Genomic DNA, 13,011 nt, shown 5'->3' on the forward strand with positions numbered 1-13,011 from the left:
TGACCCCCCAATCCCATCACTGACCCCCCCGATCTCACCACTGACACCACTGACCCCCCCGGTCCCATCACTGACCCCCCCAATCCCATCACTGACCCCCCCAATCCCATCACTGACCCCCCCGATCCCACCACTGACCCCCCGATCCTATCACTGACCCCCCCGATCCCATCACTGACCCCCCCAATCCCATCACTGACCCCCCCGATCCCATCACTGACCCCCCCGATCCCATCACTGACCCCCCCAATCCCATCACTGACCCCCCCGATCCTACCACTGATCCCCCCGATCCCACCACTGACCCCCCCGATCCCATCACTGACCCCCCTCGATCCCATCACTGACCCCCCCAATCCCATCACTGACCCCCCCAATCCCATCACTGACCCCCCCGATCCCACCACTGACCCCCCGATCCCATCACTGACCCCCACGATCCCATCACTGACCCCCCCAATCCCATCACTGACCCCCCCGATCCCATCACTGACCCCCCCGATCCCATCACTGACCCCCCCAATCCCATCACTGACCCCCCCGATCCTACCACTGATCCCCCCGATCCCACCACTGACCCCCCCGATCCCATCACTGACCCCCCTCGATCCCATCACTGACCCCCCCGATGCCATCACTGCTTTCCCACATGAGGCAGCAATGGTGGCAAACATGCAGAGCAATGCAAAAAGACCAATGCATTAGCCCCCCTCGGGGGGAGAAGAACTTTTATATGGTATATGGACTCTTACCCAGTACACGGATCTCTGTAGAGGATATTACATATCCCGGATCACAGTGACACCAGATCTTATACACACAGGAATCATCCTTCCTGACATGTGTCAGCTTCCAGCAGCCGCTCCCTGTGTGCAGTCGGAGTCTGGGGTCATGAGATTTAGTGTGATTGTAATAACAGTGATTTTCCAGCAGTGTCCTATCCTCTCCTCTGCATACTCTGTACAGCTCCAGGGTCACTTCATTGTCATCCTCGCAACATTTCATATTACAGTCAGTGATGTCTGATCCGCTCTGTACATACACCTTTCCTGATGACACCGATATGATCATCATACACAGGAGACCTGGGAGGAGAAGACAGATCAGAAATGTCATCAAAGTTTATATCAGTGCCAGCTGAGGATTACTGATCACTGATAGGAGAGATGAATACTCAGGGGCTGGAGAGAGAAAAAACAAACAATTAGAGCCAATTTACATAAGTGTTGTTCTCTGAAGGTGAATCGCTGTTTAGAGGGCATTTGACAATCGGTGAGGAAGCGTTATTATGTCACCTCCTCACTGTCTGTGTTTTACCCCTAAAAATCTGCACCACCATTCCACAACCACATGGCAGCAGCGTGTCCCCATTCAGGTAAATGAGTTGCATTTGGCGGGCGGCGGGTGCCACTACCTGCCCAATGTGACAGAGGGATTATTTTGTGCCATAACTGTGAAGCCAAACATCATGGTTGTGGTGTGTGTATATCCCGGTGTTTTGTCAAGAAGTGACCGGGATGACCGGCGCATGCGCCACACATGCGCTGTACGGAACAGCACAACAGCTGATTTTACGATCAGCTGTTGTGACGGCGAGATGGCGCCTGCGCACAATAGCCGACAGAAAAAAATTTTTTGTCAGATTGTGCCCTGCGCTCCCGTGGCGAGCTCGTGTCGATGAGGGGTGGATTTGTACATGTTGTGAGCAGAATTATAAATGATGGGCAGTTGGGGGCGGAATTTTAAAAGATGCCCAGTGCTGCAAAACAAAACCTTTTATGCTATTCTTCAAAGAATAGCATAAAAAGTTTTGTTTCGTAGCACTGGGCATCTTTAAAAGTTCCGCCCCCAACTGCCCATCATTTATAAATCCGCCCACAACATGTACAAATCCGCCCCTCACTGACATGAACTCGCCACGGGAGCGCAGACGCCGTCACAACAGCGGATCGTAAAATCAGCTGGTGTGCTGTTCCGTACGGCGCATGCGCAGTACAACCCGGGCACTTCTCGATAGTGGGCACTTCGACAGAAGACCGGTCAACTGCCTTTGCAAAGGATGTTTACATCACCTTTTATTGCTGTCACAGGTTATTAAAAAAAATTTAGAGCAAAAGCTTAAAAATAAAATAAATAATTAACATTTTTTTTTTTAAAGTAACAGTGTAAAAATAAAAAATAAAAATAAATTAAGAATTAAATTAAAAAAAAAAAAAATTTAAAGTGCCCCCTTCCCCCTGTGCTAGCGAGTAAGATGAATGCACATCGGTTGCGCACACATGCAAAAAGTGATAGTCCCACAAATGTGGGGTAATGGTCTAAACATCAGATAATGGGCAGTAATTCTAGCACTAAACCAGTCGCCTATGGATAGTACAATTTATGTTGTTTACCGCTGTTGCGTAGGAGTGCACAATTTTAAAAGCATGATATTTTTGTTATTCATTTACTCTGTGTAACATCTTTTATATTTTACAAAAAGTTGGGTTATGTACTTTTCTTGCATTAAAAAAATTCAAAAAGTGTATTTTTTCCCAAAAATTGCATTTGATAAATCGCTGCACAAATATCGTGTGACATAAAAAAATTGCAAAACCCACCAATTTATACTCTAGGCCAGGGGTGTTCAAACTACGGCCCTCCAGTTGTTCAGGAACTACAATTCCTATCATGCCTAGTCATGTCTGTGAATGTCAGAGTTTTACAATGCCTCATGGGATGTGTAGTTCCGCAACAGCTGGAGAGCCGTAGTTTGAAGATTCCTGCTCTAGTCTCTCTGCTCTAAAAAATTAGATGTTTGGGGTTTTATGTAATTTTCTAGCAAAAAAAAAACAAACTGATTGTTACATGTAAACAAAATGTGCCAGAAAAAAAATTTGGTCTTCAAGTGGTTAAATCAAGACAAAAATGTTGGTGACTGTCCTGGACTCAGGTTATTTCTGTAGCTCTTGTGTTCAGATCTATCTATAACAGCCACCTAGGAAGTCCCCAGAAGTGCTCGGAGACCCTTCAGGACTTTTCCAAATGTACTCCATATGTCTCCATCTGTACAGCCCAATAACCACCATTATACATGGAGAAGAGAGAGGAAAGAAGAGAAGAACCAGAAGAACTCAATACGAAGCTAGGAAGACAGAAGAGATGTGGAGATGGAAGGATGAACAGAAGAGGGATGGACACCCAGGAGATGGTGACCGGGAGGAATGGAAGAGAGGTGAGAAACAGGGAGACAATAAAACAGGAGGAGGACAAACCAAGGTAAAAACTCATAAACAGAGTCCAGTGTAGAGAATATTTGAGGGAATGGAACATTGAAGGGCTTCCCTAGAGAGTGAAAGAAACCAAATTGGTAAAGGTTTGTGTGAACGGCTAATTCTTACAGAGGAGGGAAAACAAGGTCAAAGCTTAAAAAGATGGAATCAATGACATCCCACAATATAGATGTACAAAACTGGATTCGATTTGGGAGGCAAACCAAGGTAGAGGACAGGAAGAGTAAAGTCTGAGAGACATTAAAGAATATGTAAACCCAACACTTCATATTCCTGATATGTGGCTGCTGTACCATGTACGTGTATGAGAAAGTCTCCTGTTCTCTTTGTATTGCTTCCTTTGTGTGAAATTCATATGTGTCCTGGATTAAAGGGATGATGTGGCAACCCTACTGGGTGGGCCAAGGGACCTTGGATCATGCTGGTACCGGACAAAGGAAGCATTTATGGCGGACATAATCCTGTTGAGGATGGGGGTCCGTGACAGGGCTGTACTATACAATAAGAGGAATGTACTATACAGGAGAGGGGGTGTACTATACAATAAGGGGGTGGGTGTACTAAGCAAGAAGGTGGGATGTATTATACAGGAGGAGAGGGGCTGCACACAGACAGGAGAAGGCAAAGACAGAATGTTTTTTATCTATAAGTATTTTTTGAGTGAGTGTTATAGAAGTTTAACTCCACTTCTATCACATCCTCATCATGTCTTCTCTGTTCCTCTGACTGGAACATCCGTGTGTACAATCCTCATGTCATGTATGACTGATAATTCGCACTGATATTGAAATTCAAAATACTAACAATATGTGTGAGGGCCACATGATATGGCCTGGAGGGCCGGATTCGGCCCGCGGGCCTTGTGTTTGACACCTGTGCCTTAGAGCATTGGTTCTCAACCTGTGGTACACATAACCCTGGAGGTACGCGCACCATGGGCAGGGGTATGCTACCTAGAGCCGGCGCCACAAGCGTCATCGGTAGAGAGGGGCTGACTACCCAGTGTGTTCTGCCGAAAAACTCCAACTCGCCCTCGCAGAACAGCGACGTGGCCCAATGACACAGAATGACCCAATGACCGTTCCTATGATGGATGTCACACTGGTCCAATAACAGGACATGAGACATCCATCATAGGACCTGCGGGTCCAGGAGGCGGGACTTAGTGGACACTGCAGCAGAAGATCCCCGCTCAGTGTAAACCGGCGGGCGGCAGCTCTCCTCTCCCCATGGCGTCGCTGATGGGCAAGGCTGCGCTGATGGGCACTGGCAAGGCTGCACTAATGGGTACTGGTGACTGGCAAGGCTGCATTAATGGGCACTGGTGACTGGCAATGCTGCACTTATGGGCACTGGTGACTGGCAAGGCTGTATTGATGGGCACTGGAAGGCTGCGCTGATAGGCAGGGGGAAGGCTGCACTGATGGGCACTGCGTTGATGGACACTGGTGACTGGCAAGGCTGCATTGATGGGCACTGGCAAGGCTGCACTGATGAGCACAGTTAGGGCTGCACTAATGGGCACTGGTGACTGGCAAGGCTGCACTGATGGGCACTTACGAGGCTGCGTTGATAGACACTGGTGACTGGCAAGGCTGCATTGATGGGCACTGGTGAGGCTGCACTGATGGGCACAGGTAAGGCTGCATTGATGGACACTGGTGACTGGCAAGGCTGCATTGATGGGCACTGGCGAGGCTGCACTGATGGGCACAGGTAAGGCTGCACTGATGGGCACTGGTGACTGGCAAGGCTGTATTGATGGACACTGGCGAGGCTGTGCTAATGGCCACTGACGACTGGAAAGGCTGCACTGATGGGCACTGCCAAGGCTGCATTGATGGGCACTGGTAACTGGCAAGGGTGCATTGATGGGCACTGGTGAGGCTGCACTGATGGGCACTGGAAAGGCTGCACTGATGGGCACTGCCAAGGATACGTTGATGGGCACTGGTGACTGGCAAGGCTGCATTGATGGGGACTGGAGAGGCTGCACTGATGGGCACTGATCAGGCTGCATTGATGGGCAGAAGTAAGGCTGCATTGATGGGCACTGACAAGGCTGCACTGATGGGCACAGGTAAGGCTGCGCTGATCAAGCTGGATTGATGGGCACTGATCAGGTTGAGCTGATGGGCACTGATCAGGCTGAGCTGATGGGCACTGGTGACTGGCAAGGCTGCATTGAAGGCACTGGCGAGGCTGCGCTGATGGGCACAGGTAAGGCTGAGATGATGGGCACAGGTAAGGCTGAGATGATGGGCACAGGTAAGGCTGAGATGATGGGCACTGGTGACTGGCAAGGCTGCATTGATGGGCATTGGCGAGGCTGCACTATTGGGCACTGGTGACTGGCAAGACAGCACTGATGGGCACTGCCGAGGCTGCATTGATGGGGACTGGTGACTGGCAAAGGTGCATTGATGGGCACTGGTGAGGCTGCACTAATGGGCACTGGCGACTGGCTAGGCTGCTCTGATGGGCACTGCCGGGGCTGCATTGATGGGCACTGGTCACTGGCAAGGCTGCATTGATGGGCACTGGTGAGGCTGCGCTGATGGACACTGGTGACTGGCAAGGCTGCATTGTTGGCACTGCTGATGGGCACTGGTGAATGTCAAGACTGTATTGATGGGAACTAACGAGGCTGCGCAAAAGGGCACTGGTGTCTGGCAAGACTGCACTGATGGGCACTACCGAGGTTGCGTTGATGGGCACTGGTGACTGGCAAGGCTGCATTGATGGGGACTGGCGAGGCTGCACTGATGGGCACTGATCAGGCTGCATTGATGGGCAGAAGTAAGGCTGCATTGATGGGCACTGATCAGGCTGCATTGATGGGCAAGGTGGCGCTGATGGGCACTGGTGACTGGCAAAGCTGCACTGATGGGCACTGACAAGGCTGCACTGATGGGCACAGTTAAGGCTGCGCTGATCAAGCTGGATTGATGGGCACTGATCAGGCTGCGCTGATGGGCACAGGTAAGGCTGAGATGATGGGCACAGGTAAGGCTGAGATGATGGGCACTGGTGACTGGCAAGGCTGCACTGATGGGCACTGGCGAGGCTGCACTATTGGGCACTGGTGACTGGCAAGACTGCACTGATGGGCACTGCTGAGGCTGCATTGATGGGGACTGGTGACTGGCAAAGGTGCATTGATGGGCACTGGTGAGGCTGTACTGATGGGCACAGGCAAGGCTGCACTAATGGGCACTGGCGACTGGCAAGGCTGCTTTAATGGGCACTGGTGACTGGCAAGGCTGCATTGATGGGCACTGGCGAGGCTGCACTGATGGGCACTGGTGACTGGCAAGGCTGCATTGTTGGCACTGCTGATGGGCACTGGTGACTGGCAAGGCTGCATTGATGGGCACTGACGAGGCTGCGCTAATAGGCACTGGTGACTGGCAAAACTGCACTAATGGGCACTGCCGAGGCTGCGTTGATGGGCACTGGTGACTGGCAAGGCTGCATTGATGGGGACTTGCAAGGCTGCACTGATGGGCACTTACGAGGCTGCGTTGATGGACACTGGTGACTGGCAAGGCTGCATTGATGGGCACTGGCGATCTTGCACTGATGGGCACAGGTAAGGCTGTACTGATGGGCACTGGTGACTGGCAAGGCTGAATTGATGGACACTGGCGAGGCTGCGCTAATGGCCACTGGCAACTGGAAAGGCTGCACTGATGGGCACTGCCAAGGCTGCATTGATGGGCACTGGTGACTGGCAAGGGTGCATTGATGGACACTGGTGAGGCTGCGCTGATGGGCACTGGAAAGGCTGCACTAATGGGCACTAGTGACTGGCAAGGCTGCACTGATGGGCACTGCCAAGGATACATTGATGGGCACTGGTGACTGGCAAGGCTGCATTGATGGGGACTGGAGAGGCTGCACTGATGGGCACTGATCAGGCTGCATTGATGGGCAGAAGTAAGGCTGCATTGATGGGCACTGATCAGGCTGCATTGATGGGCACTAGGGATGAGCCGAACACCCCCCGGTTCGGTTCGCACCAGAACCCGCGAACGGACCGAAAGTTCGCACGAACGTTAGAACCCCATTGACGTCTATGGGACTCGAACGTTCGAAATCAAAAGTGCTCATTTTAAAGGCTAATTTGCATGGTATTGTCCTAAAAAGGGTTTGGGGACCCGGGTCCTACCCCAGGGGACATGTATCAATGCAAAAAAAACTTTTAAAAACGGCCGTTTTTTCGGGAGCAGTGATTTTAACCACTTCAGCCCCGGAAGGATTTACCCCCTTCCTGACCAGAGCACTTTTTACAATTCGGCACTGCGTCGCTTTAACTGCTAATTGCGCGGTCATGCAATGCTCTACCCAAAAGAAATTTGCGTCCTTTTCTTCCCACAAATAGAGCTTTCTTTTGATGGTATTTGATCACCTCTGCCGTTTTTATTTTTTGCGCTATAAACGGAAAAAGACTGAAAATTTTGAAAAAAAATGATATTTTCTACTTTTTGTTATAAAAAAAATCCAATAAACTAAATTTTAGTCATACATTTAGGCCAAAATGTATTCGGCCACATGTCTTTGGTAAAAAAAATGTCAATAAGCGTATATTTATTGGTTTGCGCAAAAGTTATAGCGTCTACAAACTAGGGTACATTTTCTGTAATTTACACAGCTTTTAGTTTATGACTGCCTATGTCATTTCTTGAGGTGCTAAAATGGCAGGGCAGTACAAACCCCCCCCAAATGACCCCATTTTGGAAAGTAGACACCCCAAGGAAATTGCTGAGAGGCATGTTGAGCCCATTGAATATTTATTTTTTTTGTCCCAAGTGATTGAATAATGACAAAAAAAAAAAAAAAAAAAAAAATTTACAAAAAGTTGTCACTAAATGATATATTGCTCACATAGGCCATGGGCATATGTGGAATTGCACCCCAAAATACATTCAGCTGCTTCTCCTGAGTACGGGGATACCACATGTGTGAGACTTTTTGGGAGCCTAGCCGCGTACGGGGCCCCGAAAACCCAGCACCACCTTCAGGATTTCTAAGGGCATACATTTTTGATTTCACTCCTCACTACCTATCACAGTTTTGAAGGCCATAAAATGCCAAGATGGCACAACCCCCCCCCAAATGACCCCATTTTGGAAAGTAGACACCCCAAGCTATTTGCTGAGAGGCATGGTGAGTATTTTGCAGCTCTCATTTGTTTTTGAAAATGAAGAAAGACCAGAAAAAAAATTTTTTTTTTTCTTTTTTCAATTTTCAAAACCTTGTGACAAAAAGTGAGGTCTGCAAAATACTCACTATACCTCTCAGCAAATAGCTTGGGGTGTCTACTTTCCAAAATGGGGTCATTTGGGGGGGTTTTGTGCCACCTGGGCTTTCCATGGCCTCCGAAACTGTGATAGGCAGTGAAGAGTGAAATCAAAAATTTACGGCCTTAGAAAGCCTGAAGGCGGTTCTTGGTTTTCGGGGTCCCGTACGCGGCTAGGCTCCCAAAAAGTCTCACACATGTGGTATCCCCGTACTCAGGAGAAGCAACAGAATTTATTTTAGGGTTTAATTTCACATATTCCCATGGCATGTTTGAGCAATATATCATTTAGTGACAACTTTGTGCATAAAAAAAAATAAAAAAATGTGTCTTTTTTTTCCGCAACTTGTGTCACAATATAAAATATTCCATGGACTCGACATGCCTCTCAGCAAATAGCTTGGGGTGTCTACTTTCCAAAATGGGGTCATTTGGGGGGGTTTGAACTGTCCTGGCATTTTATGCACAACATTTAGAAGCTTATGTCACACATCACCCACTCTTCTAACCACTTGAAGACAAAGCCCTTTCTGACACTTTTTGATTACATGAAAAAATTATTTTTTTTTGCAAGAAAATTACTTTGAACCCCCAAACATTATATATTATTTTAAAGCAAATGCCCTACAGATTAAAATGGTGGGTGTTTCATTTTTTTTTTTCACACAGTAATTGCGCAGCGATTTTTCAAACGCATTTTTTGTGGAAAAAACACACTTTTTTAAATTTTAATGCACTAAAACACACTATATTGCCCAAATGTTTGATGAAATAAAAAAGATGATCTTAGGCCGAGTACATGGATACCAAACATGACATGCTTTACAATTGCGCACAAACGTGCAGTGGCAACAAAATTAATACATTTTTAAAAGCCTTTAAAAGCCTTTACAGGTTACCACTTTAGATTTACAGAGGAGGTCTACTGCTAAAATTACTGCCCTCGATCTGACCTTCGCGGTGATACCTCACATGCATGGTGCAATTGCTGTTTACATTTGACTCCAGACCGACGCTTGCGTTCGCCTTAGCGCGAGAGCAGGGGGGACAGGGGTGCTTTTTTTTTTTTTTTTTTTTTTTTTCTTTATTATTTTTTTGCTTTTTTATCTTATTTTTAAACTGTTCCTTTCATATTTTTTTTTAAATCATTTTTATTGTTATCTCAGGGAATGTAAATATCCCCTATGATAGCAATAGGTAGTGACAGGTACTCTTTTTTGAAAAAATTGGGGTCTATTAGACCCTAGATTTCTCCTCTGCCCTCAAAGCATCTGACCACACCAAGATCGGTGTGATAAAATGCTTTCCCAATTTCCCAATGGCGCTGTTTACATCCGGCGAAATCTAAGTCCTAAAATGCTCGTAGCTTCCGGTTTCTTAGGCCATAGAGATGTTTGGAGCCACTCTGGTCTCTGATCAGCTCTATGGTCAGCTGGCTGAATCACCGGCTGCATTCTCAGGTTCCCTGTTGAGACAGGAGAGCCAGAGAAAAACACGGAAGACGGTGGGGGGGGGGGGGGCATTCCCTCCCACTGCTTGTAAAAGCAGTCTAGAGGCTAATTAGCCACTAGGATTGCTTTTACATGAAAGCCGACCGCTGGCTGAAAAGAATGTTACCAAGATGATACCTAAACCTGCAGGCATCATTCTGGTATAACCACTCAAAGTCGTGAATGGCGTACCTGAAGACAAAAAAATGGTTAACAATAAAGCACAGTAAACGGTAAAGTATAAAAAATTGCATACCTGAAAAGCAAACATGATAAAACATAATAACAATAAAACATTGCAGAATAGAATACAGTAAAAAAGAGCAGAACACCAGAGAGAGAATAGAGAGAGAGAGAACAATAAAACGACAACTATTTTTTTTTATTTTTGTTTGTGTTTTTTTTTTTTTTTTTTTACACTTTTTTTTTGTAACTGTAACTTTTATAACTGTAACCGGTTCCAGGTTCGGGTCTCTCAAAATGCGATGGCATCTTGGGAGACCCTGTGAAAGTGTGCCTAGTCTGTGCAATGCTGTACCCTACGCTAATACTCAACTAGTGAATGGTAGCGTTCAAAACATTCACCAATGCAAAGACCAGGATTGTCAGGACAGGAGGGACAATAATAGCGGGTGTCACGTCTATATACGCGCTTGCTGCAGACACATCTTTTTTGGGGGGGTTCGTTGGGTAGGGGTACTCGGGAGGACATATAAATGCCTCTCATGCAGCCGTCTGCATTTGGTTGGGGATGTGAATGGGGGAAATACGGGCGCTGCAGAAGTGGTGGGTTCCCAATTAGGATTGGCGAATGCAGCAGGAAGGGCATTATGGGCACGACGGGCCTGTGTTTGTCTTTTTGGTGGCAGCGGGACACTACTTGTGCTTGCCACCTCACCAGCTTGAACTGCACTTATGGGACTCGCCACGTCACCAAGTGTTACTGCAGTGCTGGTATGACTACGACCGGGGTGTACTAGGCCGCTGGTGCTTGCCAGTTCACCAAAACGCTACAAAAAAAAGTGACAGTGATCGATCGATACTGCACTTGGGTGGGCTGGGCTGGGCCGGGCGGAGGGGCAAAACACAGGTGCTAGCAGGTATCTGGGCTGATCCCACTAACACTGCGTTTTTGGGAACCCTAAACTGCTGGGGACGCTAGTATAGATCTGATCGGATCAGATATTGATCCGATCAGATACTATACCACTAAGGGAGGCGTATGCTGCATGCGTGGGTGTTAGTGCTACTGGCGCTAATCTGACGCTGCCTGGGGCTGGTGCTTGCCAGTTCACCAAAATGCTACCAAAAAAACTGTTAGCGATCGCAGGGATCAGGCCTGACTCTGCGAACGCTGCAGTTATGCGTTTAGTGTTTTGTAAGTGACAGTGATCGATCGATACTGCACTTGGGTGGGCTGGGCGGAGGGGCAAAACGCAGGTGCTAGCAGGTATCTGGGCTGATCCCGCTAACACTGCGTTTTTGGGAACCCTAAACTGCTGGGGACGCTAGTATAGATCTGATCGGATCAGATATTGATGTGTTCAGATACTATACCACTAAGGGAGGTGTACGGTGCGTGTACGGTGCGTGCGTGGGTGTTCGCGGTACTGGCGCTAATCTGACGCTGCCTGGGGCGACGCATATCACCGCCGGGCGATCAGGTGGCTAAACCTTTATTCGGTAATAAACGGCGGGTGCCCTGACACTAAAAAAAATAAACGAACTAACCAGCGTCACCCGTAACAGTTATACGGTGATCAGTGGTGAAAGGGTTAACTAGGGGGCAATCAAGGGGTTAAAACATTTATTCGGTAGTATATGGGGGTCCCTGTCGCTATAAAACGCTGACAGCGAACCTAAATATTTACGTTCCTAACTAGCGTCACCAGCGACACTAATACAGCGATCAGAAAAATGATCGCTTAGCGACACTGGTGACAGGGGGTGATCAAGGGGTTAAAACTTTATTAGGGGGGGTTAGGGGGGTACCCTAGACCTACAGGGGGCTAATACTAACTGTCTTACCACTGCTAACTGTCACAAACTGACACTATGCAGTAATCAGGAAAAAAAAAAAACAAAACAAAAAAACCTGCTTGGTGTCAGTTTGTGACGGGGGGGGGGGGTGATTGGGGGGGATCGGGGGGCGATCGGGGGGGGATCGGGGGTGTTTAGTGTGCCTGGCATGTTCTACTGTGTTGTGTGTGTGTGTTGTGCACTTACATGTCTTCTCTCCTCGGTGCTGGAACGGAAACTGGCCAGCCGAGGAGAGATGACATCACATCCTCTGCCTCTGTGTACTATACAGAGACAGGGGATGTTTCTCATTGGCTGGGAGCGATCGCGAGGGGGGGGCCACGATCGGATGGTCTCCCCCTCGTCTCTCATCGCTTCCAACCAAATGCCGACCGCCGATGGCACCGGGGGGGGTCCGATCGGACCCCCCGCCCGCGGGAAGGCAATCACGTACCAGGTACGTGATTTTGCCTGCCCGTGCCGCTCTGCTCACGTATATATGCGTGAGGCGGTCGGCAAGTGGTTAATGATGCTTAAAGTAAAAAAAAAAAAAGTGAAATATTCCTTTAAATATCGTACCTGGGGGGTGTCTATAGTATGCCTGTAAAGTGACGCGTGTTTCCCATGTTTAGAACAGTCCCTGCACCAAATGTCATTTTTAAAGGAAAAAATCTCATTTAAAACTGCTTGCGGGTTTAATGTCATGTCGGGTCATGGCAATATGGATGAAAATCAGTGAGACAAACGGCATGGGTACCCCCCAGTCCATTACCAGGCCCTTTGGGTCTTGTATGGATATTAAGGGGAACCCCGCACCCAAATTAAAATAAGGAAAGGTGTGGGGCCACCAGGCCCTATATACTCTGAACAGCAGTATACAGGCGGTGCAAACAAGACAGGGACTGTAGGTTTGTTGTTAAGTAGAATC

At 48.1% G+C, this 13,011-nt stretch overlaps 2 protein-coding genes across 2 annotated transcripts in view; both read right to left on the bottom strand.

The window, feature by feature from the left end:
• The window catches only part of LOC141129487 (V-set domain-containing T-cell activation inhibitor 1-like), a 360,174-nt gene that overhangs the window by 228,503 nt on the left and 118,660 nt on the right, over window positions 1-13,011 (bottom strand). The gene's annotated exons all lie outside the window — the stretch shown is intronic.
• Window positions 1-13,011, bottom strand: part of LOC141129886 (uncharacterized) — a 59,245-nt gene that overhangs the window by 10,096 nt on the left and 36,138 nt on the right. The window contains exon 2 of the mRNA XM_073617926.1: window positions 753-1,085. Coding sequence (XP_073474027.1) covers window positions 753-1,085 — 333 coding nt within the window. The remainder of the gene's footprint in view (window positions 1-752; window positions 1,086-13,011) is intronic.

The sequence above is a fragment of the Aquarana catesbeiana genome, linkage group LG02 (assembly GCF_042186555.1).
Source record: "Aquarana catesbeiana isolate 2022-GZ linkage group LG02, ASM4218655v1, whole genome shotgun sequence".
Lineage (NCBI taxonomy): Eukaryota > Metazoa > Chordata > Amphibia > Anura > Ranidae > Aquarana > Aquarana catesbeiana.